Source organism: Terrapene carolina, unplaced genomic scaffold (genome assembly GCF_002925995.2).
Source record: "Terrapene carolina triunguis isolate 2854851 unplaced genomic scaffold, T_m_triunguis-2.0 Scaffold58, whole genome shotgun sequence".
Lineage (NCBI taxonomy): Eukaryota > Metazoa > Chordata > Testudines > Emydidae > Terrapene > Terrapene triunguis.
This window is the reverse complement of record NW_020664409.1, coordinates 11994443-12019157: the sequence shown is the minus strand read 5'-3', so window position 1 is coordinate 12019157 and position 24715 is coordinate 11994443. Positions and strand designations below refer to the sequence as shown.

At 40.1% G+C, this 24715-nt stretch overlaps 1 protein-coding gene across 3 annotated transcripts in view; it reads right to left on the bottom strand.

The window, feature by feature from the left end:
• CARMIL1 (capping protein regulator and myosin 1 linker 1) overlaps window positions 1-24715 on the bottom strand; it is a 254930-nt gene that overhangs the window by 120027 nt on the left and 110188 nt on the right. For all 3 annotated transcript variants that reach the window (XM_026660601.2, XM_026660589.2, XM_026660596.2), the window contains exons 5-11: window positions 23961-24082; window positions 20957-21054; window positions 20545-20615; window positions 20351-20424; window positions 13097-13172; window positions 9155-9243; window positions 5115-5209 (exon numbers count right to left, since the gene is read on the bottom strand). In XM_026660601.2, the coding sequence (XP_026516386.1) occupies window positions 5115-5209; window positions 9155-9243; window positions 13097-13172; window positions 20351-20424; window positions 20545-20615; window positions 20957-21054; window positions 23961-24049 (592 nt within the window). In that variant the 5' untranslated portion in view covers window positions 24050-24082. The remainder of the gene's footprint in view (window positions 1-5114; window positions 5210-9154; window positions 9244-13096; window positions 13173-20350; window positions 20425-20544; window positions 20616-20956; window positions 21055-23960; window positions 24083-24715) is intronic.

Sequence of the window (24715 nt, the reverse complement as noted above, 5' to 3'; positions counted from 1 at the left end):
AAAAGGTCAAGGTTCAATGGAGTTTAGCTAATATGGGTTAGCTAACCTTGACCTCTCTTCCTAACTGAGTCAGACCCTTTGTTCATTAGATAAACAGGCAAAGGCGTTGCTGAAAAGGGACTGGAGTATTTTGTACAGCTGAACTAGTACTGCAGAGCAGGATGTGTTTTTTGTATAAAATAAATTCTGATGCAGGTAACGTAGCAGAGAACTTGCTCTAGGAATCTGAAGCCTCCATTCTAGTCATAATGGTCACTTATCTCATTTAATTAGACTGATAAATATACACTGGCCTTTATACAGTCTCAAAATCACATAATGGACCATTTTCCTGAATAAAAAAAGAATTAGGGTTCTGGCACCAACTACATTACTCAGCACCATTTTGCTGAAAGAAAAAACATAAAAAACAATTTCTCACTTTAACTGAGGTTCTGCATTCCATAAATTTATTTCCCATTTTAAAATGGGTGATGGAATATTTAAGGAGATACCTGCTCAGTAATGATCGAAGTAATTTATAAAATATTCATTACCAGAATAAATCTATCAACAAGTAAATTGCAGCAATGCGATGAGGTGTGAAATATACTTCTCTGTACCAAATCACAGGTTATAATCCAGGTAAGCTTCCCTTGGGGGAACATATATCTCTTTAAAAAGAATAAACGTGCCTCTTGTGCCAAAACCCAAAACGGATAATTAAAAAAAAAAAAAAAAAAAAAAAAAAGCTAATCCTGACGTTTACTTCAATGGACATAGAAATATTTTTTCTATATTTATCATATTCTTTTATCTATCTTAAACACCTAAGTGGTTATACTTCAGACATTTGTGGAGTTTTTGTTTCAAGGTCTTTTTGTCGTTTGTAAAAGTGTGGTTGGCATGTATATTGTCGACACATGTAGCTTCCACAGACTGTCCAAAACTCCAGGCCATATTTTGTATATATGGCCAAGTTGTTGCTATGAAGATGCATTACTTTGTCTACTGTAAAAATACAATAGTAACTGGATGTATTCACCAACTTATTGCAAGAACGAAGTCAGGTTATCTTATGAGAATATGCAAGTAAGTGCACTTCACCTTTGTAGGAATTTATTGTTAGAGAAAACAAGGTGAAAAATACCTGGGATTATATTTAACAAACATTTGCTTCTGGAGAAATTTCAAGGAAGCACCAATTGACAATGTTTTAAACATTTTATTAACTAGTGAAATTTATTTTACATTTCCTTCTATTTTTGCTTGAAAAAAGAGGTGGTTATTTTTGTATGGATAAGGTGTCTATCACAGGGCTTCTAAGCAATGTACCATAGACTCAATACACCACACTAAGATCAGGAATAAAAATCAACCCCAACTGAAGGCAGAAGCAAAATATTTCACTTGACATAAAAACCCATGCAAAGAATCTCACAAACTTTGCAAAAAACTTTAAAGATGATGCAGGTGTAATTTTGGACCTGCTAATCCTGGGTCAGATTTAATTTTAGTGACTATTGGAGTGGGATCCTTGATACATTTTCTTTCCTAACTACACTTTACAAATCTCTGCAGCTCCACTGAAGTAAGAGACTCAAGTATTAAACTTTTTTAAGCTACTGCCTCAGGATTTTATGTTCTCTGGCAGATCCTCTCCACTACTTGGTTGTAGCTGGTTCTCTGCAGGAGGCTTAAAAGCCAAATATGATTTTGATGTCAAAAGGGCAGAGAAAAGGAGGGAAGGCAGTAAGAGGAGAGTAAATACTGTTCTGTTGCACCTGACCTATTTATTGGAGAGTAGCAAATATCCTTTCCCCTTCTCTCACACTATAGCCAACAAAGTCTCTAATCCAGTCAGCACCACCCACATTAGCTGCTGAGATCTTATAGCAGGGGTGGGCAAACTACAGCCTGTGGGCCAGAGCCGTTTTAAGCCAGCCCACAAGCTTCCACTGGGGAGCAGGGTCTGGGGCTCAACCCCGCTCCGGTGCTCTGGCCGGGGCGCTGGGTCGGGGGCCACAGCACACGACTCAGCCCTGCTCCGGCCGGGCGCTCTGTCTCCTATGCGCTCCAATGGCCCCCTCCGGCACTCCAATGGGCCGCCTGGCTGCGCCTCTGCATAGGAGCCGGAGAAGGGACATGCCACTGCTTCTGGGAGCCACCTGAGGTAAGCGCAGCTCGGAACCTGCACCCCTGAGCCTCTCCCCATGCCCCAATCCCCTGCCCCAGCTCTGATCCCCCTCCCGCTCTCCAAATCCCTCGATCTCAGCCCGGAGCACCCTCCTGTACCCCAAACCTCTCATCCCCAGCCCCACCCCAGAGCCTGCAACCTCAGCCAGAACCTGCACCCCTGCCCCAGCCCTGATCCCCCTCCCGCCCTCCGAACCTCTCGGCCCCAGCCCAGAGCACCCTCCCCTACATCCCAAACTCTTCATCCCCATCTCCACCCCAGAGCCCGCACCCCCAACCAGAGTCCTCACCCCCTCCCACACTCCAACCCCAATTTTATAAGCATTCATGGCCCGCCATACAATTTCTATTCCCTGATGTGGCCCTCAGGCCAAAAAGTTTGCCCACCCCTGTCTTATAGCCTCATCAGCATGAGGCCCTGGGAACCAGTGAGCTAGGACCCAGGAAAAGGTAATAGTAGAGAAAAACAAACGCAGTGGAGCCATTCAAGTCTTGGATAAGCAGGAGGCTAAATTTTTTTAATCAGTCTGCCCCTTCTGGCAACATACAACAAAACTGGTGTCAGTTCCAGTAACAGAGCAGGAGAGAAAGACCAAGCTGCAAGCAGGAATACAAGGAGAGCTTAATAAAAAGACAAAGTGCAGAGATGTTTTGGAACATTAAGGTGTTTAAAAGAAACCAAAGGTGAAATCCTCGCCCCATTCACGCCAGAAAGGCCAGGATTTCATCTCTAGACTGCCAATACACTCCACAGGTACCTCACAAAATCTAACAGTGCAGTGAAGGGAATCCAAGCATGATTTAACACATTGTTCACAGTACAAAGCCATTACACTCAGCACTGTTTTTTTTTAACAGAGACTAATTGTTAAATCTCAAGTAAGCAAAATAATCTTTTGGCATTATCTGCACACAAACACCTGTTCTGATCTTCTATTCGAGTAATCATAATCATTACTTGTTCCCTCCCTTATCATTCACATAACTGAAAACTACTACTAGTATTGAATACTCTGATTGTTACATAATAACCGGGGTAAACTCCCAGTTCCTGTTGATGAGACAAGTTAAAAACAGAGATGTTTTCCATATTCCTTATCTGTAATTAACTATGATTTTGCATACATCTTCCTTATGACAAAGTCATATTGTTCCTTCCATTCGCACACACAATCTCTAGTACAATTTGCACACACAAGATACCAGAACCCCTGAATTCCTGCTTAGGTCTTATTTTGAATTGAATGAAATGCAACATTTGCTTACTGAAATTATATTTAATTTCTCTGCAATTTAAAATAGTCAAGTAACTTATTTAATTTCTGCATTTTTAAGAAAATTAAACTTTTAACTGAATGGTCAGCTGAAAAGCTTTAACTAAGAAACTAGTCAAAATCCAAGTTTGTATGTCCATAATTAACTATTGTTTTGCCTAAATTTTCTCTCGTATGTCATTACTTCTGTCTGTTTTGAACTGTTCTCTTTGTAGCATGTGAAATACCCAGCCTGACTTATAGACAAAAGATCTTCCATTATATCAAGTCTGCTTATGCTTTTGTTTTTTTAATAAGAAACATAGTGAGCTTTCCTTTTAACCTACCTAAATCCAATTCTTAAAAAACAAAAGCAACAACTTGTATAAAATGTGACAGCCTTTTTCCTCCTCATGACTATTTATTGTAAAGAAGTTAGTGTGGTTACTACAAAGAGTTTTGGCTGGTCAAAAAAGGCTTTTCAAATTATATGGAAATGTTCACGAAAAATATTCCTGTGGTTTGAAATTCTGATTTCTCAACTAAACAATTTGAAACAAAAAATGGTGTTGATTCATTCTGAAACAAACTGAGTGGAATCTAACTAAAACACTTCCAAATTTGTGGGGTGAGCCCCCCACACACCTTTCCCACTATATAGAGAAAGGGAGAGATGGGGAGACTACCCACCCCCATTCGTCTTCCAGTGACAAGTGAACATTTTTTGTTTTGAATTGTTTCCTCAAACACAATATGAAACAAAAGGTTTTACAGAATAGAATTCCTATTTTTCAAGCAGCCCTATAAATGATGTATTAAGGGTGTGATCGTGAGAATGCCCTGTGCATGGAATGCTTAAGTGAAGTAAATGGGAAATCCATAAGCACGGTGCTTCCAGGATCAAGCTTAGACTGAAAATTTTATTTTAAATTTAAAAATACAATTTTCAGTTTTTAGGGTGGAAAGAGAAGAAAGAAGGGATGGGCGTGACTTGAGTCTAAACTGAAATCACTCGGAAATTAAGGCCTAGATTCAGCAAAGCTGAATCTTTAAGCATGTGCTTGTCTCTCATTGAAGTCAACGGGATCGTTTTGCTGAAAAGGGACAGACTTACGTAGATAGTCAGTGTAAGGGCTGCACTGACTGGGGTGAATTGTTTACAATATTGAGCACTAGAAAGGAGCTCAAAAATTGACAGCTTCAATGCACTTAGAAATATTTATATAAGCACAGATGAATTAAAGAGGTAGTTCTATCTGCTAGAAAACATCTGGAATACATAACCCAAGGAACAAAGTTGTGTGTCACTCTCAGACGGTCCTTAAACCAATTCTATTACTTTTTAAAATATAGTATTTGAAACCCTTTCTTCTCTCTCCACCCCAGGCACAGTGCTTCTCCACTGTCAGCTAGCTCAAAAGTGATCTCTGTGAAGCCAAACAAGCCCAACTTTAATTAAATTCGTGGTTACACTAAAACCGTTCAACACCTATTGGTAAATCTCAAACTAATAGACATTTGCAAATTAAAAAAAGAAAAGCAATTCGCAGTGACCTATGAGCAACAGATATTTACGATGCAATTACACTAAGCACAATGCTCTTATTATTCAGGCAAAGGGGAATGAAGTAGCACTAATCCTCTTATTTTGACTGTATAAAAGGAAAAATGTAAATGTTATAGTACCTCTGTCCTCAAGAGGGTTGCTAGCAAGGTTAATTGTATGAAGTCCTGAGTTGGGATTATGGGCTAGGGCATTGGCCAGTTTCTGTGCAAAATCTCTGCAAGAAAATAAAACAAAAGAAGATGATTATATTATCTCCTGCATTAACACCATATTCAGAGGCTTAAAATGACCCAATTACTGGAAAGAAAGGAAATGGCCAAATTTGCCAGTTGCAGACACGTACAGTATTTCCCTTAGTTTAGTCACATCTATTTGCACAATTTGTTGTCTTTCAACAGCAATCTTTTAGTTATACATTATCCAATATCACACCAAAGGATGCCCATCCATAGCTCTGAGTGCCTTTGAGATTATATATATTATAAAAAAACAAACACAGCAAAATAGGAGTTCTAAAACAAACTGTCCAAAGCAGCCCCATTTCTCCCTCCGACCACATCATTTGATCATCAGTCATGTGATCAGTACAATTTAGCTAGCTTTCCCAGAAATCCTGCCCTCATGTGCATCGGTTCTCCATTGTACCTGCTCAAACAAAGAGGCTTTGCAGCATATCCAGAAGGTCAACAAACAGGGGCTATTTCTGACCTTGTGGCATAGGTGCAGGGGGTGCTGTAGCACTCCGTAGCTTGAAGTGGTTTCCATTATATACCAGGGTTTACAGTTTGGTTCAATGGCTCTCAGCACCCCCACTATACACATTATTCCAGCATCTCTGCCTTGTGGGAGAGGAGGGGAGATAGAATTCCAGAAGAAAGGGGCCCTTATGGACAACTCTCTGCTCGCTCTCTTTTATGATCAGGAGGGTCAAGCTCAGGGGCCTTTGTTGATCACAACTGTGGCAAAATGGCCCAGGAAAGATCTAAGCTGTTTAGGTCTCTGCAGGTCTAAACAAACTCTCTAGACTCCACTCTGAAACCAATAGGCAGCTTTTAACCACTAACTCTTGGTTCAATCTGCTCTCTTTTCCTTACAATAGAAAGCTCTTATTTCCTGTAACCAAGAATGAGAAACATAGCTAAATACCTCATTAATTTTGTCAAAAGACAAGAACTCACTTAAGGGCAAATCCTTCCTACAGAGCACAACCTAAGTGATTGTTCTGTCCATGAGGGGGTACATAAGAACCAATAGAGCAGGAATCCTCTCTCTGGATATGGAGTAGCAGCGGAGCCCTGAAACTGCAGTCACCTCAGCAGTGTGTGGCCAATGATGGTCATGTGCACCTTTGAAACAGTGAAGTCCTGAGAGGCTTTTTTTTTTTTTAAATATTGGGGAGAAATGAACAAAGCGGATGTCAATAGGGAGCAAGTAACCATACCCATCAGTTTATCGCAGGCAAGACATGATCATGGGCTGACCCAAGATAGTGTCATCCTTAAAGGCAGGTGATATTTGAGCACAGACACTCACTAAGGAGAAGGTGCTGTGTATTGGCAGGGCCTATACTGTTTTGAGCTTTAAGAACTTTTTACAACTAATTTCCTCCTTCATTCTTCTCTTATCCCTTAGCCACTATTATCACCACAACATTTTTGTCTGTCTCGGGGCTTGATTCAACACTCCACCCTAATTTATGTCCCTTCCTCATTCTGCCATACCCACAGACCAAAATTTCCTAACATACCCCTCCTTCCCTTTAGTGATGGAAAGGTGGCACTGGCCAGGAAACCATCCAGCCAACTCTGCCAGATTTCTGCCAGCAGACAGGTCCCCAAGCACAAGGGTTATGCTCCTGTGGCTATCTTCTGCCACCCTAAGGTGACAAGCCTTAGCAAACCAGAGAATCCAGTCCTCTGATTATTATATGCACCCCATTCTTCCAATGTGGCCTACTCAGTTAGTGTACCTTATTTCAGCCAACTCACTAAGCTTCTACTGCACTGTCCTTACTCGTCATTCTTCCTTTTCAACTAAAAGTCAATATCCTTGCTGGATAAGTTCTGTCCCGATTACCCATCTAAATAGTTATCAAAATGCCACTTTCTGCTTTACATAGGGAAACTTCCCAAGGAACAAAGAGCGATCTCTCCTCATGTTTGTTAGGATTATACAGCAGCGGTTCTCAACCAGGGGTATGTGTATACTTGGAGGTACACAGAGATCTTCCAGGGGGTACCTCAACTCATCTAGATATTTGCCTAGTTTTACAACAGGCTACATATAAAGCACTAGCAAAGTCAGTACAAACTAAAATTTCATACAATGGTTTGTTTATATTGTTCTATACTGTACACTGAAATGTAAGTACAATATTTTTTTCCATTTGATTTATTTTATAATTCTATGGTAAAAATTTAAAAGTGAACAATTTTTCAGGAATAGTGTGCTGTGACACTTGTATTTTTATGTCTGATTTTGAAAGCAAGTAGTTTTTAAGTGACATGAAACTTGAGGTACACAAGACAAATCAGTCTTCTGAAAGGGGTACAGTAGTCTGGAAAGGTTAAGAGCCACTGTCTTACATATTTGGGATAAAATTTTCAAAAGCACATAGAGTGACTTGTGTCCCATTAAAAGCCAATGGGACTTAGGCACTTTTCAAAATTACCCTTAGTAGCATTTCTCAACTCGGACTATGGAAGTGGTCATAACTCCCTAAAAATGCTTTGTCTGTAGCCTATGCCAAGTGAGGATAGCCAGTATCAATGGGATGGATACATTTCTTCCCAGCAAATAGACATTATAACCTGCAGAACTGAGAAATACACCTTTACAGGGACAGATAGCTAATGCTGATCACAGCAGAGAGAGACAAGGTCAACGTGCCAAGTACTCTGAATGTATATGATGCCACAAAATCAAAAGTCTCAGGGATGATTGTCAGTCAAGCTCTATTAAAGTCAAAACCAGACCTATATATGACAAGCTAATATAGGCAACGTGCCAGGACAGTCAATAACCTTATAATAGTATCAAATTGTTTTTACTGTGTAAAATGACACAAAATATGAAGAAATTAATGATACAGTCAGTTACTTGTTACATTTTGAATGATGGACATTAAGGCACTGAACTGGGGATCAGGAGGTGTTTAATTCCAACCTCTACCACAAACTTCGAGTGACCTGGGGAAAGTCACTTACTCCCTAGTGCTTATGTTTCCTATTTGTAAAACGAGGATAATACTTCCTTTTCCTCACCCTTCTGGTTTGTCTGTTTAGATTAGTAATTCATTGGAGCAAGGACTGTGTCTTACTATCTGAATATACAACTCCTAGCACAATGGGTTGGGGCAGCTATATGCTACTCCAACTCTAATATGGAGCACACAACGTACTTCTAAAGGGCCACAGCAAATCCTAGTTGACAAGTTTAACTTTTGGGCTAATTCCTAGAGATTGTAAGAATTTGCTGCCTCTCTCACAAGAAATGGAGGCGGTTAAGGTACTGAAGTAGTGCTGGAGTATTTAAGCATGAAATCGCATTATTTCTAAATGTCTTCATTTTTTATGACTACTGTAAGAGGTTTATTTTTTGTTTGCTTTTTAAGTACCACAAGTAAAAATATAGAGAAGTATATTTTCTAGTTTGAATATTAGGATATATTCATTCTATCTTAACAGACAGTGTCCCCCACCAACATAAAAAAATCCATACTGCAATCTGTTGTCCAACAGTATTCCTTATTATAGTGAAGAAACTGAACATAGTGTTTTCTAAAAGAGCATCAAGTTTTTCATATCAACGTTGGCAACTAAATTTTGAGAGGAAATCATGAGTTATTTAAGGTTCAAATGACTTCTAAAACTGTCTGTTCTGCACAGCTACCAGCTGTTCAGCCAGCTTCCTTGTTTGTAAAGGAACAAATAAGTATAAGTAACAACCTCATTTTCACAGGTGCTAACACATGTAGCCCCCAGAGACTCCGGTGCAGTTTGTGAACACTTACAACCTCTGAAAAATATGACCACGAGCTCTTTGGAACAGGGTGGTAATTTTTGTATTAGCTATTTTACCAGTTCTATCACACAGTCTACTTTCTATGGTCCTATGGGTAAATCATAACTAATTTAATTTTTTTTAAAAAATTACTTACGTTCTAAGCCCGGCATTCTCTAATACCAATTCTTCCAATCGATTGGATCTACTCACCACTCTCAGGATCTGCTCACAGACATCAGTGGACTGCCATGAAAATGATATAACAATATTACTAAAGCAAAGACATTCTTACATCACTGAAAATATACAGGTGTAAGCTAGGAATAGCCTCATGTAATGAAGCCTTGGCCATAACTGGATCTCCTAGTCACCACAATACAAAAAATAATAATAGTAGCAGAAGCCTCCAAAACCCAGTAAGAGGACGTAAGATAGCAAAATTCATTTGGGAAAGATTCTAAGTGGGAAATTGGTATGTGAGAGGCAAACTAACAGAGACTCACTCAAGGTGTAGGCCAACAAAACAGGACAAAACCTTATTTCCGACAGAAAAACTGTGTGATTAATAATATTACTTATTTAAAAACTTTGTGTTCATGATAATCTTTTACAGAACAGACATAATTAATAAGCCTGAACTAGAATGACCACAAAACCAGAAACAGGAGTATCACAATACAGACCCACAAGGGACACATTCTGGCTGCAGGCACACAGCTTTGTGGTTGGGGAGTGTGCTCCAGGTATTTTAGTGTGGATCCTGCTAACCCACACCGAGCCATTACACACCCCACCATGTTTACATTAGTCATATTTTGTAATAAGTAATTTGCATGGGCAGCTGTGGGATCACGATGAGCCATAACATTAGAGTAAAATAAAGCTGCTTTTATGCTATTAATTTGCTAATGTTGGAGAGGATAAAGGTGAAGAGAGAAATTTTGTAGTTTTAAATTTTTACTTCAGCTGTGATCCCAAGATCAATATACAACAAATAATACTATCGCCTCACTTTTATTTTATTCTTTGTTTTGCTTTTGAACTCTGGTCCCCCAACATACAAAATCAAGGTTCCATTAGAGGTCTGAAGCTGAGCTTTTGTCATGACCATGACAGCTAAGATGATTTTGCTGAGGCCAAGAAATCATTCCCCATTAAAAGTGCCCCCACGACACTCGTATTGGGGTCTGAGAGTCTACCTGGTGTCTGACCCCACAGCTCAATCAATTTCTAAAGCTAAATTTCTTAGCCTTTTAGCTTTTCAGTCTAGTTCTCAACTCATTTAAAAAAACAACAACTCTACAACACAGAGGGGAGAAAAATCTACTTTCAGTCCTCCTTTTACATGCAGATTGTACTGGTGTTTTAAGGACTGTCACTTTTCTATCACCACAGGCATTGATATGCACTCTTATATTTTAGTAACTGAGAATATGATCAATGTTGGTATACCAGTGTGATTACAAATGAGTGGTTTAATCTGTTTGTGAGAAAGGTACAGCGGTGTCTACCAAAGACAGTGCCATAGTGGGAGATGCAAAGAGCAGTACATAGTATTGATTCTGGATTTGTTTTTCTTAAACTGGCTCTCAGTAATGTCATTATAATATGGATTTAGCAATCAATCAGCTTTTGTATTATCCTCCGGATATTTTTGACTGCCAGCTTGAGTGCATGGAATTAAGGAGTTACTTTAAGAAGTGGGTTATTTTAGAGCTGTACAAAACTTGCTAATTGGATTCAATCAGTTTCAGCAAATCAAAGACACTAGGTTCCGTTTGCTAAGATTGCATCTCCTGTGGTTTGTTTGAAAAGTTTTATGTTTGTACAAACACCAGAACTCCAAAGAAACCACAAGAAAATCCCAGCAAAATAAAACCATTTCCTAACGAAACCATAGTTGTATCACACTTTCCCTCTACATATATTCTCTAATACACCCCTCCCCAAACACAGCCCCGTGTCCCTCCTCATCCCGTTGCCCCACCAGCAACCCCTTCAGGTGCCTTTTTGGTGGGCCTCACTGAGCTTTACTATGTGCCCAAAGCTTTCAGGTGGTTGACTGAAACCATCACTGGCTCACTCCCAGATTTTCAGGGGATGGACATCAAATAAGCTTGTTATTAAACCCCTGCACACAAAGGTCCATATTGGTGTCCTGAGAAAAGTGCCATGTCTGACAGCAACCCTAATCAGCTCCTGGAACAGGAAATAGTCCAAGCACTGCTGGTTTTGAGGTTTCCATGCTAAAAGGTTTCACACCACTGTAGTTAGCTTAGTGATCATGAAAGCAAAGGGCTAATTGTCACTCAAATTGAGAGACAAGGTGGGTGAGGTAATATCATTTTTGGACCAAGTTCTGTCAACTTCCTACCTTGTCTCTCTAATATCCTGGGACCGAAATAGATACAACTACACTGCATATTCCAATTGAGAGTCAGACAAGGCAGTACTAAGTAGAACTTGTTGAAAAATTGGATATTTTACCCCGCAGAAAATTTTGACAAAATGAAGACAAAAGCTTAGTTGTCTAAATTTTCAACATAAAATTTTGATTTGGGCAGAAATGCAAATACCCAAAGATTTCAGATAAAAAGCAAAGATTCCAATTTAAAAATGCTGCTGTAGTACCTCATGGGAGTTGTAGTTTGGATACCTTATGCTCCCACTCTCCTCTATAGGGCAGGTTCCCTAGTCAGAATACGTCTCTCGTGATGCACCACAGTCCCCCTCTTGGTGAGGGGTGCATCACTGGAGATGTAGTCCAGCTAGGAAGCCAGGCCCACAGAGGAGAATAGGGACATGAGGCACCAGAACTTCAAATCCCATTAAATACTGTAGTGACATGTCCATATCAAACTATTTGATCATTAGTAGAAATAGAGTAGTCTTTGGGTGCTTGGGTGTGGTTTTTTTTGGTTTTTGTTTGATTGTTTGTTTGTTTTTAGGAAGAAAAATGGAAATTTTCCACAGAAAGCAGACACTTTTTGTGATTTTTTTTTTTTTTCAAAAACCAATTTTCCATCACAAACAATTTTGATGGAAAATTTTTGATCAGCCCTAATACTGACCAAGCTTCTCTGAATAGCTTTAACAATATACTTCAGTTGAGACTTGCAATACTACACTATTTCAATTTCAGTCCTGAGTCTTTGAAGCAGAGACTACCAATTGAGCCACATTCTTTGGTGGTGGTTTTGATATGTACTAGACCAAGATAACCCAACTCAATTCCACCTCACTTTAACGTCAGGATTTGAAACTAGGTCTCCAAAGAAGAAAGGAAAGTGCACTTTCTACATTTATTCTTAAGCCTCTTAAAGTTATTTTCAGATACCACAACTTTCAGTACATCACTAGCAATCAGGTTTTCATGTAATGTGACACTACTGAGGGGAAAGCTACAAGCAAATTTTTGAGGTCAATAAATTTGCACCAATTCAAATTTGGTCCTTCATTTTTATGATCCACAGACTCCAATTCTCGATATGAAGAAAGATTTTTGGGCAGGCTTGAAAAACAATAACTGCATCTGGGAGAATTAACCTTAACATTTTAAATAAAAAAGTTATTTTGATTTATTAAGTTTAAAGTCATCTAATAATCAGCCATTTTTAACAGCTTCTTCCAGTCCACCTTGCTGGTTTGGGGGAACAATGTAATTATCTTACAGGATTACATATTTATTATTAAATCTGACTGTCTTCACTCCAAGAAAGTGGATGCTTCTTTTCATCAGGATGTAATGCAGAGTGAGAGGAAAGACTACTTTCAATAGTGCAGGAGCAGTGCAAACACAATCCAAATATCCCCCACCCCCCAAAATGGTTTCTTATTTAGTCATACAATACTGCTGAAAACAGCTAAAAATAAGCAATGAAGTATTTTGTGGCATCACTATATCAAATAAACTTTGTAAACTTTATTAACTAAATGTTATTGCAAGTTGATTTTTAGAAAAAAATATTTTCCAGCAGACTGAGTCTACTCAGCTTTCCATTGATAAATAAATGCATCTTTCTGAGAACGGTTTCAGTGTCCTATAAAATACAGCAAAGCCAGATAACAGTAGATGCACCTTCATTTTATTACTTACTAATTTCAGATCCTTAGAGGACAGCTTTGTAAACCACTGATTGTATTCCAGGGCAGCAACTATAGGTATTAAGTCTCTAGAAAAAGAAAAATGTTTTTAAACACTGTTCACACTTATTGTCAAGTTGGTCAGCTGAACACTTATTCTTATATACTTAATTTACTTTGACTCTTTCTTAACAGTCAATTATCAGGATTTTAGAAAGCTCTGCATTCTAAAAATACAAATAGTGGAGAGGGGAAATCAATTGGATTTGGTATGACTTGTCTTAATTTTAATATGAACTTTTTGACTGGTCAAATAATATCCATATGAATATTTAAACCAGGAAATTGTCTGAGCTGACATCCCTAGTCATACCATTACTTTTTCTTCAGCCTGTGACATATTTAAGCTTCTTAATCACCATTAATTATAGTTGAGCATGATACTAAAAGCTTTTTGGCAGCCTGATGATTTAATATAATTCTGTGACTGACTAATTCTAGTCAACATCTCCTTGTCTTTTCTCTCAAGTCATATCCCCCAAGGAAACAGGGGCCGTGCAAAAGGATAATGTAACGTTCAGCACAAACCCTCTCCTAATTGTAAAAGGGATTTCACAAATGAAATTCTAAATGATTCCTGTTCCCTTATTCCAAGATTCTTAATTTGATCTGCTCTCCTTCTGTTAGTTTCTCCACAAATAAACACTGATAAAGGCATGCTGTTAAAAACCTTTGCATGCAACACCGGAGCAGAATAACATATCAAATATTATCATAGCATTTAGTATGCTACGTAGTAATACTCAGCAGTCAGATAATCTTCCCCTCCCCCACATTAATACATGGGGGGGGGGGGGCACACAAGCACACACACACAAATCACTCTATAAACCCTTGTCTTGCACAGTAGAAACTAGGACATACAGTAGAACCTCACAGTTACAAACACCTCAGGAATGGAGGTTGTTCATAACTCTGATATGTTTGCAACTCTGAAGAAAATGTTATGATTGTTCTTTCAAAAGCTTACTTTAAATGTAACAGGCCCAGAAACAGTTTCTTTACCTTGTAAAAAAAAAATTTTTTTTTAAACTTTCCCCTTTTTTGTACTCAGGGCCGGTTCTAGGTTTTTTGTCGCCCCAAGCAAAAAAATTTTTGGCTGCCTCCCACCCACCCCACCTGCATCCCCTGCTGCCCCAGCACTGGGCTCCCCCCACCAGTGCTGACTCTGCACGCTCCCCCCTCGCCTCCATCCGGTCCGGCGCTGGCAGGGTTGGGGTAAGCAGCGGGGCTCCTGGGCCACGCCTCAGCCCAGGGTCCCTCCAGCCAGGGCTTCCGCCTCCAGGACCGGCCGAGACCTGGGAGAGCAGAGCCGGGGGACCGCCCCGGCAGGGGGCTGAGGAACCAGGGCAGGGTAGCCCCAGAGGGAGCGGAGCCCCGGAGAGCGGGATGCGGGCCCTGCACGGCAGCACCCTGCCCTCTATGGCCCCGCTGCTGCTGCTGCTTCTGGCCGCCCTGCCGCAGTCCCTGGACGGCTCGGGCTGCTTCGCTCAGCCCCGGCTGCGGTGCTGGGGGGCGGCCGCCCTGCGGCATCTGCAGGCGGCTCTGTGTGCCCTGAGGGGCGGCCCCCGCCCCAGTGTCCCCCCGCTTGGAGCCTGCCCGGCCCAGCCACAAGATGCGGGTGCTGCTCCCTCATGGCGCGAACCGCAGTGGCCCCAGGGCACGTTGCACTCCTGCTGGCCAGAATGCCGCCCTTGAAAATGTGCCGCCCCAAGCACGTGCTTGGTTTGCTGGTGCCTAGAGCTGGCCCTGTTTGTAGTAGTAGTTTACTACTAATACAGTACTTTACTGCATTTGCTTTTTTTTTTTAGTCTCTGCTACTGCCTGATTGCGTACTTCTGGTTCCAAATGAGGTGCGTGGTTGGCCAGGCAGTTGAAAACTCTGGTATTCGTAACTCTGAGGTTCTACTGTAGCTACTGTATATGTAAATGTTCTAAATCTACCTAGTGCTAGTGCAAACTGAACTTCAATCTTCATGGGGCACAATCTGTAAATATTAGCTTTTTTGACTGTTCTTTCCCAAGCTTTCGATCCAGGAGCATGCACTGGCAGGCATCTTCTCTGTACACACAGCTCCTCTTCCCTTTATTTCCTCCCCCCATTTACCTGTTTTATTTCAATCATTTTTGGTGGGGATATTTAAAAAGTGGAGACTCAGATGCACCTGTGATTCTAATGAATGTTTCAGACAAACATTGACTAGACTATATTCTTTCAGGAACTGTGGCTTTCTATATTCTGAAATATAAGGCCATCTCTAAAGCAATAAGAGAATGACGATGTGCAGCAAAATAATGTTGTACACCAACTGTAAAGCTAATATACAAGGTTATTTGTATAGTCTAGTTTAGATATAGAAATATGGAACACCACAAGGAATGGGCCTATCGCCCATGTTGTTCAATATATACATGAAGCCTCTTGGTGAATTCATTTCCAAACATATAGTACAGTATTATCGGCATGATGATACACAAGGATTTATCTCTTGTCCAACAGCTTCTGCAATTTTGGTCTCAGCTGTGAAGTAGTATTTGAATATTGCTAGATGTATAAATCAGGACTATTTCACCTTCAAGCCTGGAAAAACAGAAGTCTTGCTTTTGAGTAGAGGTCATCTATACAAAACAAGCTTGTTTCTCCTGTGTGACTCCACTTGATGGGATTAGTATGAAGGTAATGAATCAGGTTAAGAACCTTGGTGTCTCTTTTGTCATTGCCTTGGCCTTGGAAAACTAGGCATGGGACATGGTACAAACGCAGATTCATTTTTCTGTTGTGCAATTTGTCTCAGGTACACATATTTATACCATAATGACCTCGCAACAGTAATATATGAACTTTGTGGTCAGAAGAGCAACTGTTGCAATTCCTTCTTTGCAAGGTTTTCAGTAGTGCTGCTCCATCAACCAGCTACAACTTATTCAACATGATTGCTCACTCATTTGAGCTATCGTGATCCTAAAAAAATCCATTTTTAAAAATATTGTCTGTCTATAAAGCGACGGATGACTCTAAACTGACACTGCTGATTTATAAATCCTTAATTCCTGCCCCTAATTATATTCAAGACCTACTCCTATCAACTTATATGACTGGTATCAGTATCTGCGCTCACACAACTCAGCTGTTTAGGGATCCCATCTTCCCACCCATCATGCGTGAAGATGGCAAGACAACTACTTTCTACTGTATAGAACTTGCTCCCAATGGAAATCTACCTAATTTCATCCTTCACATTTTGGATGAACCTTAGGGTATTTTTGTTTAATTGTATTTGAAAAGGTGCTTCTGAATGCTGTCAGCCCTACGTCTATTACTTTCCCTCATTTCCAATCCCTTCCTTTCCTGTTCTTAATTCTCTTCTCCCCTCACTCATTCTTGAGATTTCGATTTAAAAAAAATGATATTTTATAATATTTTTATTACATTTTGTTTTGATTGCATTGTGTATGCTGTACAGTGACATCAGTGCTTTTGCTGGGAAATGAGAACGAATGCTAAATAAAATGATTAATTATTGATCATTTCCAAAAATAGAGATTTTCCACAACTTTTCTTCACTAATTTATATTTAGTTACTTATATTTACAAGTTAGTGTGTTAACTACTTCGCTATTGGAAAATAAAGGGTTATTTACAAAAAGAATACTGTACACAACACAAAAGCATTAAAGGAAATGCAGAAAATCTCAGTAAGTCTCAACAATGCCAAGCTTTGTCACCGCATTCATGTTTTTCAACACCTTTGTCCCCAGTGTGTTTAAAGGTGGTGAGAAATCTAAATACTGAAATATTTTTAAAACAAAGAACACAAGTTTCCAATTGAAGGTTGCTCACGCTTTCCCCAGACAATTCATAGATTTATGGGAAGTTCAAGCATACTAAAATATATGCTTCCCAAGTGAATATTTTGCTGCTAAGCTAAGCAAGCTCTTGGCACTTTTTTTATTTTTTATTTATTTTTTTTTTGGGTAGGTTAAACAATTTTCTGGTTCACAGCACAATACACCTTCGAATAAAACGTAAGAAGGAGTATTCCCATGTGGCGAACTCTGTTATACAGTGCTACTGTGTTAAACAACCTTGGTTCCCAAACTCTTATCTATAATTCATGAAATTTTATGCTGACCTCTAGCAGAAATGCACACCTGCAAAACAGGTTTAACAGAAATATTTTACATTGCAGGAAAAATATAAAAAGCATTTGTGCAGTGCATGGAATGCATGGTAATAACATTGAGGTAGGGTCACCACTTTATTTCCTATCACCATGACATGGTAACAGTACCTCACAAGACAGGGTGCTGAGCTACAATAGTTTTCATAGCATTTTAGTGATCCTGAAAGTCTGGTCTGAAGGATGTATGATAGTATTGTAAAAATCAAGACTCTCACTAACGTTGGTAAATTAATATTATTGTTGCTTATTCATAGCACCCTCAGTGTTCTAGACACATTACAAAACACATACAAATATACTTTTTGCCCTGAAAATCTTAACGGGTCAGACTGGGATCTCAGATCTCATAACTAGTATCTTTAATTGATACTATAAGATCTTGGCTTCCCAATAGTTTGTACCAGCATTTTAGCAGGTTTCCACACACAAGTTCTCTCTTATCTAATTTCCAAATCTTGGGATGCTGCAGTGGTCTTGTCCTGTCATCACAAAAGGCTTTGTGACTTGTAAATGTCCCTTAATAACTATTGGATCTTTGATCTGGAGCAGTAATAAGCCATCTGCTAGAAATTATCATCATCTTAAAATGATATTCTGATTCCCTAGCTATTAATCTTTGGACCACAAAACTCAATGTTGCATTCTCTGGTGCATCTTCTGCAACACAACTGCATGTGCTCCAATAAGTCTGTTAATCAATTCTTTTCAGATCTTAGGAAGCCTGTCATCCAAACCAGCTGATTTGTACCATACATGCTTCAGTTTTTCAAGTACTACTTTTATCTGCTCATCAATAGATAATACTTTTACAGGATCTTCCTTACTTACTAATGGTTCAAACTTTTTTTCTATATAAGTAAGGAAGCCATTTTTAAATAATTTTTTCATAACCTCATCGCATTTACTGATGAACCCCAACATTCTCTCTGGTATTTTTCACCTGCAATACATTTTAAACTATTATGCTTCTTTGCCTGTTTGGCTTGTATGGAATGATGCTGCTTTTTTGCTGTCCTTATCTTGCCTCAGGAAACCTTGACTGAATATTCTTATTTGCCTGCCTCCTGCTTTTCCCTTTTCCATTATAAGATTTTAAACCTCAGCTTTCTGGCAGATTCTTATTTCTTTCATGCTTCTTTCAGAGAAACTGCAGTCTGCCACACCTTAATTATAGTGTCTCAATGTTTCCCTGTTTTCTTCCAGACCGGTGGAATTTAAATTAAATATTTCTTCCCACTGCATCTTACATATTACATGTATTCAAAATTATCTTTCCTGAAAACCACTGTCCTTATACTGCTGCATTCAGTAAACCAAATTTCATACTTAGCAGAACTCAAGCAGTTCATATTCACTATTTCCAAGCTCCCCAATTATTCTCAATTAGTATCTTTTTCTTTCTATCAGTGAGCACATCCAGGATGACTTCCATTCCAGCTGGAGTCTCTACTTTCTGAACAACAGGTAATTTCTAAATTTTCTGCAGACTGTTGTCAAAACTAATTTTCCCTACTCTACACACAAGGGGAAGGAGACTCTGCAGGAGCAAAGGCAACACAGTTTGACTCTTCACTTTATTTAGGAGATGTAGAAAGGAACCTTCAAGTTGTCGTGCCTCAGACAGAAAAATATCTACTGGCTAATTTCATGAGTAAGTCAAATTTAAAAAGGTGAACTCAGATGGAAAAAAACACAGACAAACTCACTGCACTGCCCTTGTGGAAAAAATGGAAGTAAGTAAGTACACTCCAAAATGAAGTATGCTCTGCATGGCTTTTGTGCTGATGGGGAAGAACGGCTTTGTAGAAGCTAAGCTGAGGGGTAAGAGCACTCCATCAGGCAACCCCCAATTGACAGCTCTCAGACTATCTCCATTTTACATGGGAAAGGATCAAACCTTTAGGAAGGACTAGTTAAGATGAAAGGAGAAAATTATGACTTTCAGAGTATTATTATTACTCCTGGGAGAATTCTGTGCCACTGCAATTCTGTGCCACTGGGTACATGCAGAATTCATGTCCTCTGCAGATTTTTTTTCTCTGCAGAAAATACATTCTGCTGGAGAGGCGCTGCAGTTATGCGTTTCGCCCACCAGGGGCTGCTGTGGTGTCAGATGGAGGGCAGTCAGCGCACCAGCTGGAGCCAGCCAGCTGTTCATAGGAAGGAGGAGAAGGTGCATTCCTCACAGCACCCTACCCACAGGCACGGGACATGGGGGGGGCAGACAGAGCAGGACACATGGGGCTGCAGGGGGGGGGGGGGGGGGGCACACAGACGGGGATTCAGAAGAGCTAGTGGGGGGGACAGACTGGGGCAAGGACTGAATGGGAGTGGGGATGCAGAGCCACATGGGGACTCGGGGGTGGCTGAATGGGGGTGCACAGACACCTGGGGACAGGGGGAGGAAGGGTGGTTGAGTGGGGGTGCAGAGACACATGGGGATGGGGGAAGGGGGTGCAGGGACACATGGGACGGCGCAGATGTGCCTGACTGAATGGGAAAGGCTAGGAGTCAGTCAGGGTCTGCATGGGGGAGGCTTCCTAACGACCCCTTCCTCCTTCAGCCCCCCAAAAATCCCGTTCCATGCTTTTCCCACCCACACTCAACACTACTCCAAGTTCACTCCCAGGCTCCTTCCCAGCAATTACGTCCCTCTCCTTCAGCTCCTCCATTGCTCCTGACTCCCCTAAGCCTTTGCACTGTTTCTGAGGGATGCGGGAAATCCGTTTCTGTATTGTAGTTTAAATGAATTATTACTCAAAGTTCTGTATTAATATGCCTAGTAAGGAATCTATTTGTCAAAAAACATTTCCTGAATCTTTTTTGTTTTCTGTATTATTACAGACATACTTGCTGACAGGTATTTTGAAAAAAATTACCAAAATAATTGAAACTGGCATGATTATATTGTATTATTCTGACAAATAAAATATGCAGAATTTTATAATATTGGGTGCACAATTTTTAATATTTTGATGCAAAATTCCCCCAGAAGTATATTATACTTATTGAACATTGTTCACCTGTGGTCAAGATGGCTGAAGTCTTGCAAATTCAACTCCCTGGTATCTTGGGTCAGATAGATTGTATCCACATCCTGTTGTAAATGCACAAAAACACATCTTAGGAAAACTGTTTTTCTTGGTTTCACCATCTGCAGCTTCTCATTTTTTGTATAGTTAGCTGAAATAAACCTCAGTGTGAGATACATACTTACCCACTGTACCTCTTCCCTATATGGAAATCCAAGCCAGTCACAAACACATGCATACATTTGTGAAAATCCCCCTGGAAACAAAATAAAAACACTTTTCACTACAGCAAATAACAAAAACAGTATGCACAATGTTTCAAAACTCACCCTCATTCCCTCTCAGAAACCTATCCATTATACTGCAGGCAGAAGCTGAAACAGATCAAGACTATAGTATGTTGTCTATCACATACGGCAGGTTGCAATGAAGCTTTAAAAATAGCATCTTCATCCACCAATCAGGAGTCCACTCTGTGCTAATTACACCTTAAAACTAAATTACAACTTTACCGGGTTCTGCCAGAAATAGAATTGAACTTCCTGACGCTGATGATTCCAACTTTTTTACATTTCAGCTTTAAAATTTCATTCTTACCACAAGGTCCCAGTTCTGTTACAGTCTGGCTATCCCACAGCGCCTGGAGATTAGCCAGTCTTTCTGAGGGCTCCATAGTTACTTTTTTCATGATTCTCCTACATGCAAGAGGGAAGACATGCTTGATTTTAAAAAGTTTGTACATGTGTGTCCACATATATATCACACACACAAATCTTACATGTGTTTTAAATATAATCTTATGTATTTGTCATATGTTTGTGCACATAAAGGAAAATATTAGCATCTTTAATACACCTCAAGTCTATTCCTCAAACCCAAATGTAAAGCTGCAGAAACAGTAAAGTCAGGTCTGCACTACAGACTTATATCAGTGTCACTATGTCACTCAGGGGTGTGAAAAATCCACACCCCTAGCGAGTGTTATACCGACCGAACCCCTGGTGTAGACAGCGCTGTTGGTGGGAGAGCTTCTCTCATCAACACAACTACTGCCTCTTCTGGAGATGGATTAACTAAGCTGGGGGGAGACGCTGTCCTGTTGGCATGGGAGCATCTTCACTTAAGCACTGCAGCTGCGCCGATGCAGCATTTTAAGTGTAGACCTGCCCTAAGTATTTATTTTTCCCTTCTCCCGTCCAGTGAGCTAATCTCAGGACTCCTGGAGTGATCTATCCCATTTCCCTCACACTAGCAAGGGCAAACGACTCTCAAAGCCATGGCTCACTGAAACAACTTAGCATCATGGCATCCGTCCACTAATTCAAGGCCCCCAAAACAACCGGGCTACCGTGTTCGACTATATAGTTATTACCGCCTGAGACCATGCTGCAACTGTCTCTCTTTTTTTAGACAGTCTTCAACTGTAGTTCTTATCCTGCATAGCCCTTCTGACACCAAAGGCTCAATTATTCCTGTTCTGTACCTGGCTCATCTCTTGCTCCCATTATTTTACATCACCAATGAAAGTAATGGCCACACTTCCAATGCTGCTGTTTCTACAGAGCCACATGTGAAAGTTTCTGCTGAAATATTAAATACTGTGCCAAAGAGCAGGAGGACTCCTGAAGGGCTACATGTACTCAAGGGATCACCCTTTAGCTACCTTGGTTCTAACCTCTATATTCAAATAGTTTTCTTTACTCTCCAAAAAAATTAGCCCCTTTGCCTTTATTCTTAAGAAATAATATCATGTTTGTCTGAGGGGAAGAACAGACATGTATCTTCCCTCTGTTCAGTAACACTCTAGAATAAGTTGGCAACAGGTGCTAACGGCGTGATGCATCAATTGCTTTCCCCTACAGACCTACGAATGTCAACTTCCTTGGCATATAGGGTATGTGGTTACAAAGCCCTTTGGATGGATTCTGGTCTGACCTCAGTTTTACAACAGCAAATATTCATTGACTTGACTTTGAGAGTCTGTTGATTGACACCAGTTTGACAGCAGAATCACACCTGGCTTTCCTCCCCTCCTCCCCCCTGAACCAAGATCTCTGTGTAGTTTCACAAAATGCTGCAGCAAATGTCACCAAGGCAGCCCAAGAGAAAAAGATACGAAGTCCAAAATAATTAAATAAGATGTTGAGAAATATGCAGCTTTGAAGTCCCCTTCCTTCCATTCCTTTTCTCCATTTTGGATACAGTATCTCTAGCTGTTCCTGCCAACAAATTGCCTTATTATGAGCCTGAAGAAGGATTTTAGTCTCCATCATGGTAAACAGTAGTGATGCCTTAGAGATTTAAAATAAGAAAGGAAGAAAAAAGTACCAGTTTAAATTTAGTGACTATTTCCTACTCAACCTACAGGAAAGTTGAGTAACACAGGATGCAAAGTGGAGAGAAAACAATAAATGACTTCTGCTGTGTCATTTACATTTTTCTGGAGTGTGAGTACACCTCTACCCCGATATAACACGACCTGATATAACATGAATTCGGATATAACGTGGTAAAGCAGCACTCCAGGGGGGGCGGGGCTGCACGCTCCGGTGGATCAAAGCAAGTTCGATATAACCCAGTTTCACCTATAACGCGGTAAGAGTTTTTGGCTCCCGAGAACAGCGTTATATCGGGGTAGAGGTGTATTAAAACTATTAGTTGTGAAAGTGTTTGTCAAGAGGAAAACTATATTTTATAGGGAGCATATATATGTTTGTTGTTTAAACTCTTAGAAAATTAGGAGTAAAATGGAGAGTAGCAGAGTGGTAAGATCTGGGAGGCACCAACTAAAATGGGGCAGGGAGAAAGACAAGGAACCAAGTGAGAACAAAGTGAAGAAAATAAAAGAAAAACTATTCAGCATTGATGTAGGATGAAAGAATGCAGGAAAGGAGCACGGCAGAGATAGGAGAAAGGAAACAGAAGGTAGGAATGATTGGGAAAGATGAAATACTGAAGCAGAGTAGAAAATACAGACAAATTTCTGAGGACAAGTGAGAAAGACAGCAGTACAGTTGTTTTGCTGAAGGTATATGATTTAACAACGGGGCTCCCAACTGTTGATGTTTGAAAAATGATGAATGTCAGAGTCCTCCCTCCACTCCCCATTTGGCTTTTAGCCACGGATAAGGGCCTGGAAAGAACTAGCCAACATCACAGTTGTTTAGGAACAACCATTAGGGAAAAGAAGTTACTGAAAACAAAGGGCTGGACCCCCAAGTGTGCCAAAGATCTGTGAAGTGAGGGGGCAAAAAAAGGTGACCTTAAGGCACCATTAGGCCCTCTTCCAATCCCTGGAACTGGAGAGATGAGTCTGGCACCCAGTCTCTCAAATGGCTGTTAGGTCACTGGGAATCTCCAAAATACAGCATGCTCCAGCCATGCCTGCCTCTACGCAGACTTCACAGTAGTTAAGGATTCTTCCGTATTACTACAAATGAGCTCAAGTGAGGGTCAGGCCCTGGCCCAAAAAGTTACTTACATCTAAGTTATGTTCCTAATGAAAGGTGAGGACCAGAGGGCAGGGAACAGTGGCTAGTCAGCCTACCTGAATGATCTGGTGAGCTATATGCATTACAGGTATCCAAAAATGAGTACCTACACTGGAGACAGACCAGGGAATATTTTCCTGAGGCACGTTCCAATGTGTGCCATCACTTCATTCACATCTTCTGATGAAGCCATCTTCATGGAAATGCTGCATTTCTCTGTTTCAACAATCAGCTACATAAAATATAGATCAGAAAAAAATATAAGCACTGTAGAATTAATTTCCAGTTAAAGAAATCTTTTGAATAATAATGGTTGAATGTTAAACATATGCTTATATACACATTGATTATTACAATGATGTGACAAATGCTTCAAGTAAGAACTACTCTCCAATACAGGAAGGAAGTTTATATTCAAAGTTTTCTTTTTCTTTAAGCCAAATGTCTTCCACCATCACAGCATGAAAGTTTTAAAATGACCTGATCTCACCTGACAGATTTCAGAGTGGTAGCCATGTTAGTCTGTAGCCGCAAAAAGAACAGGAGTGCTTGTGGCACCTTAGAGACTAACAAATTTATTTGAGCATAAACTTTTGTGGGCTAAAACCCACTTCATCGAATGTATGCAGTGGAAAATATAGTAGAAAGAGACATATATATATATATATATATATATATATATATATATATATATATATATATATATACACACACACACACATACATACACACACACACAGAACATGAAACAATGGGTGTTACCATACACACTATAACAAGAGCGATCAGTAAGGTGAGCTATTACCAGCAGGAGAGAGAAAAAAAACTTTTTGTAGTGGTAATCAAAATGGCCCATTTCCAGCAG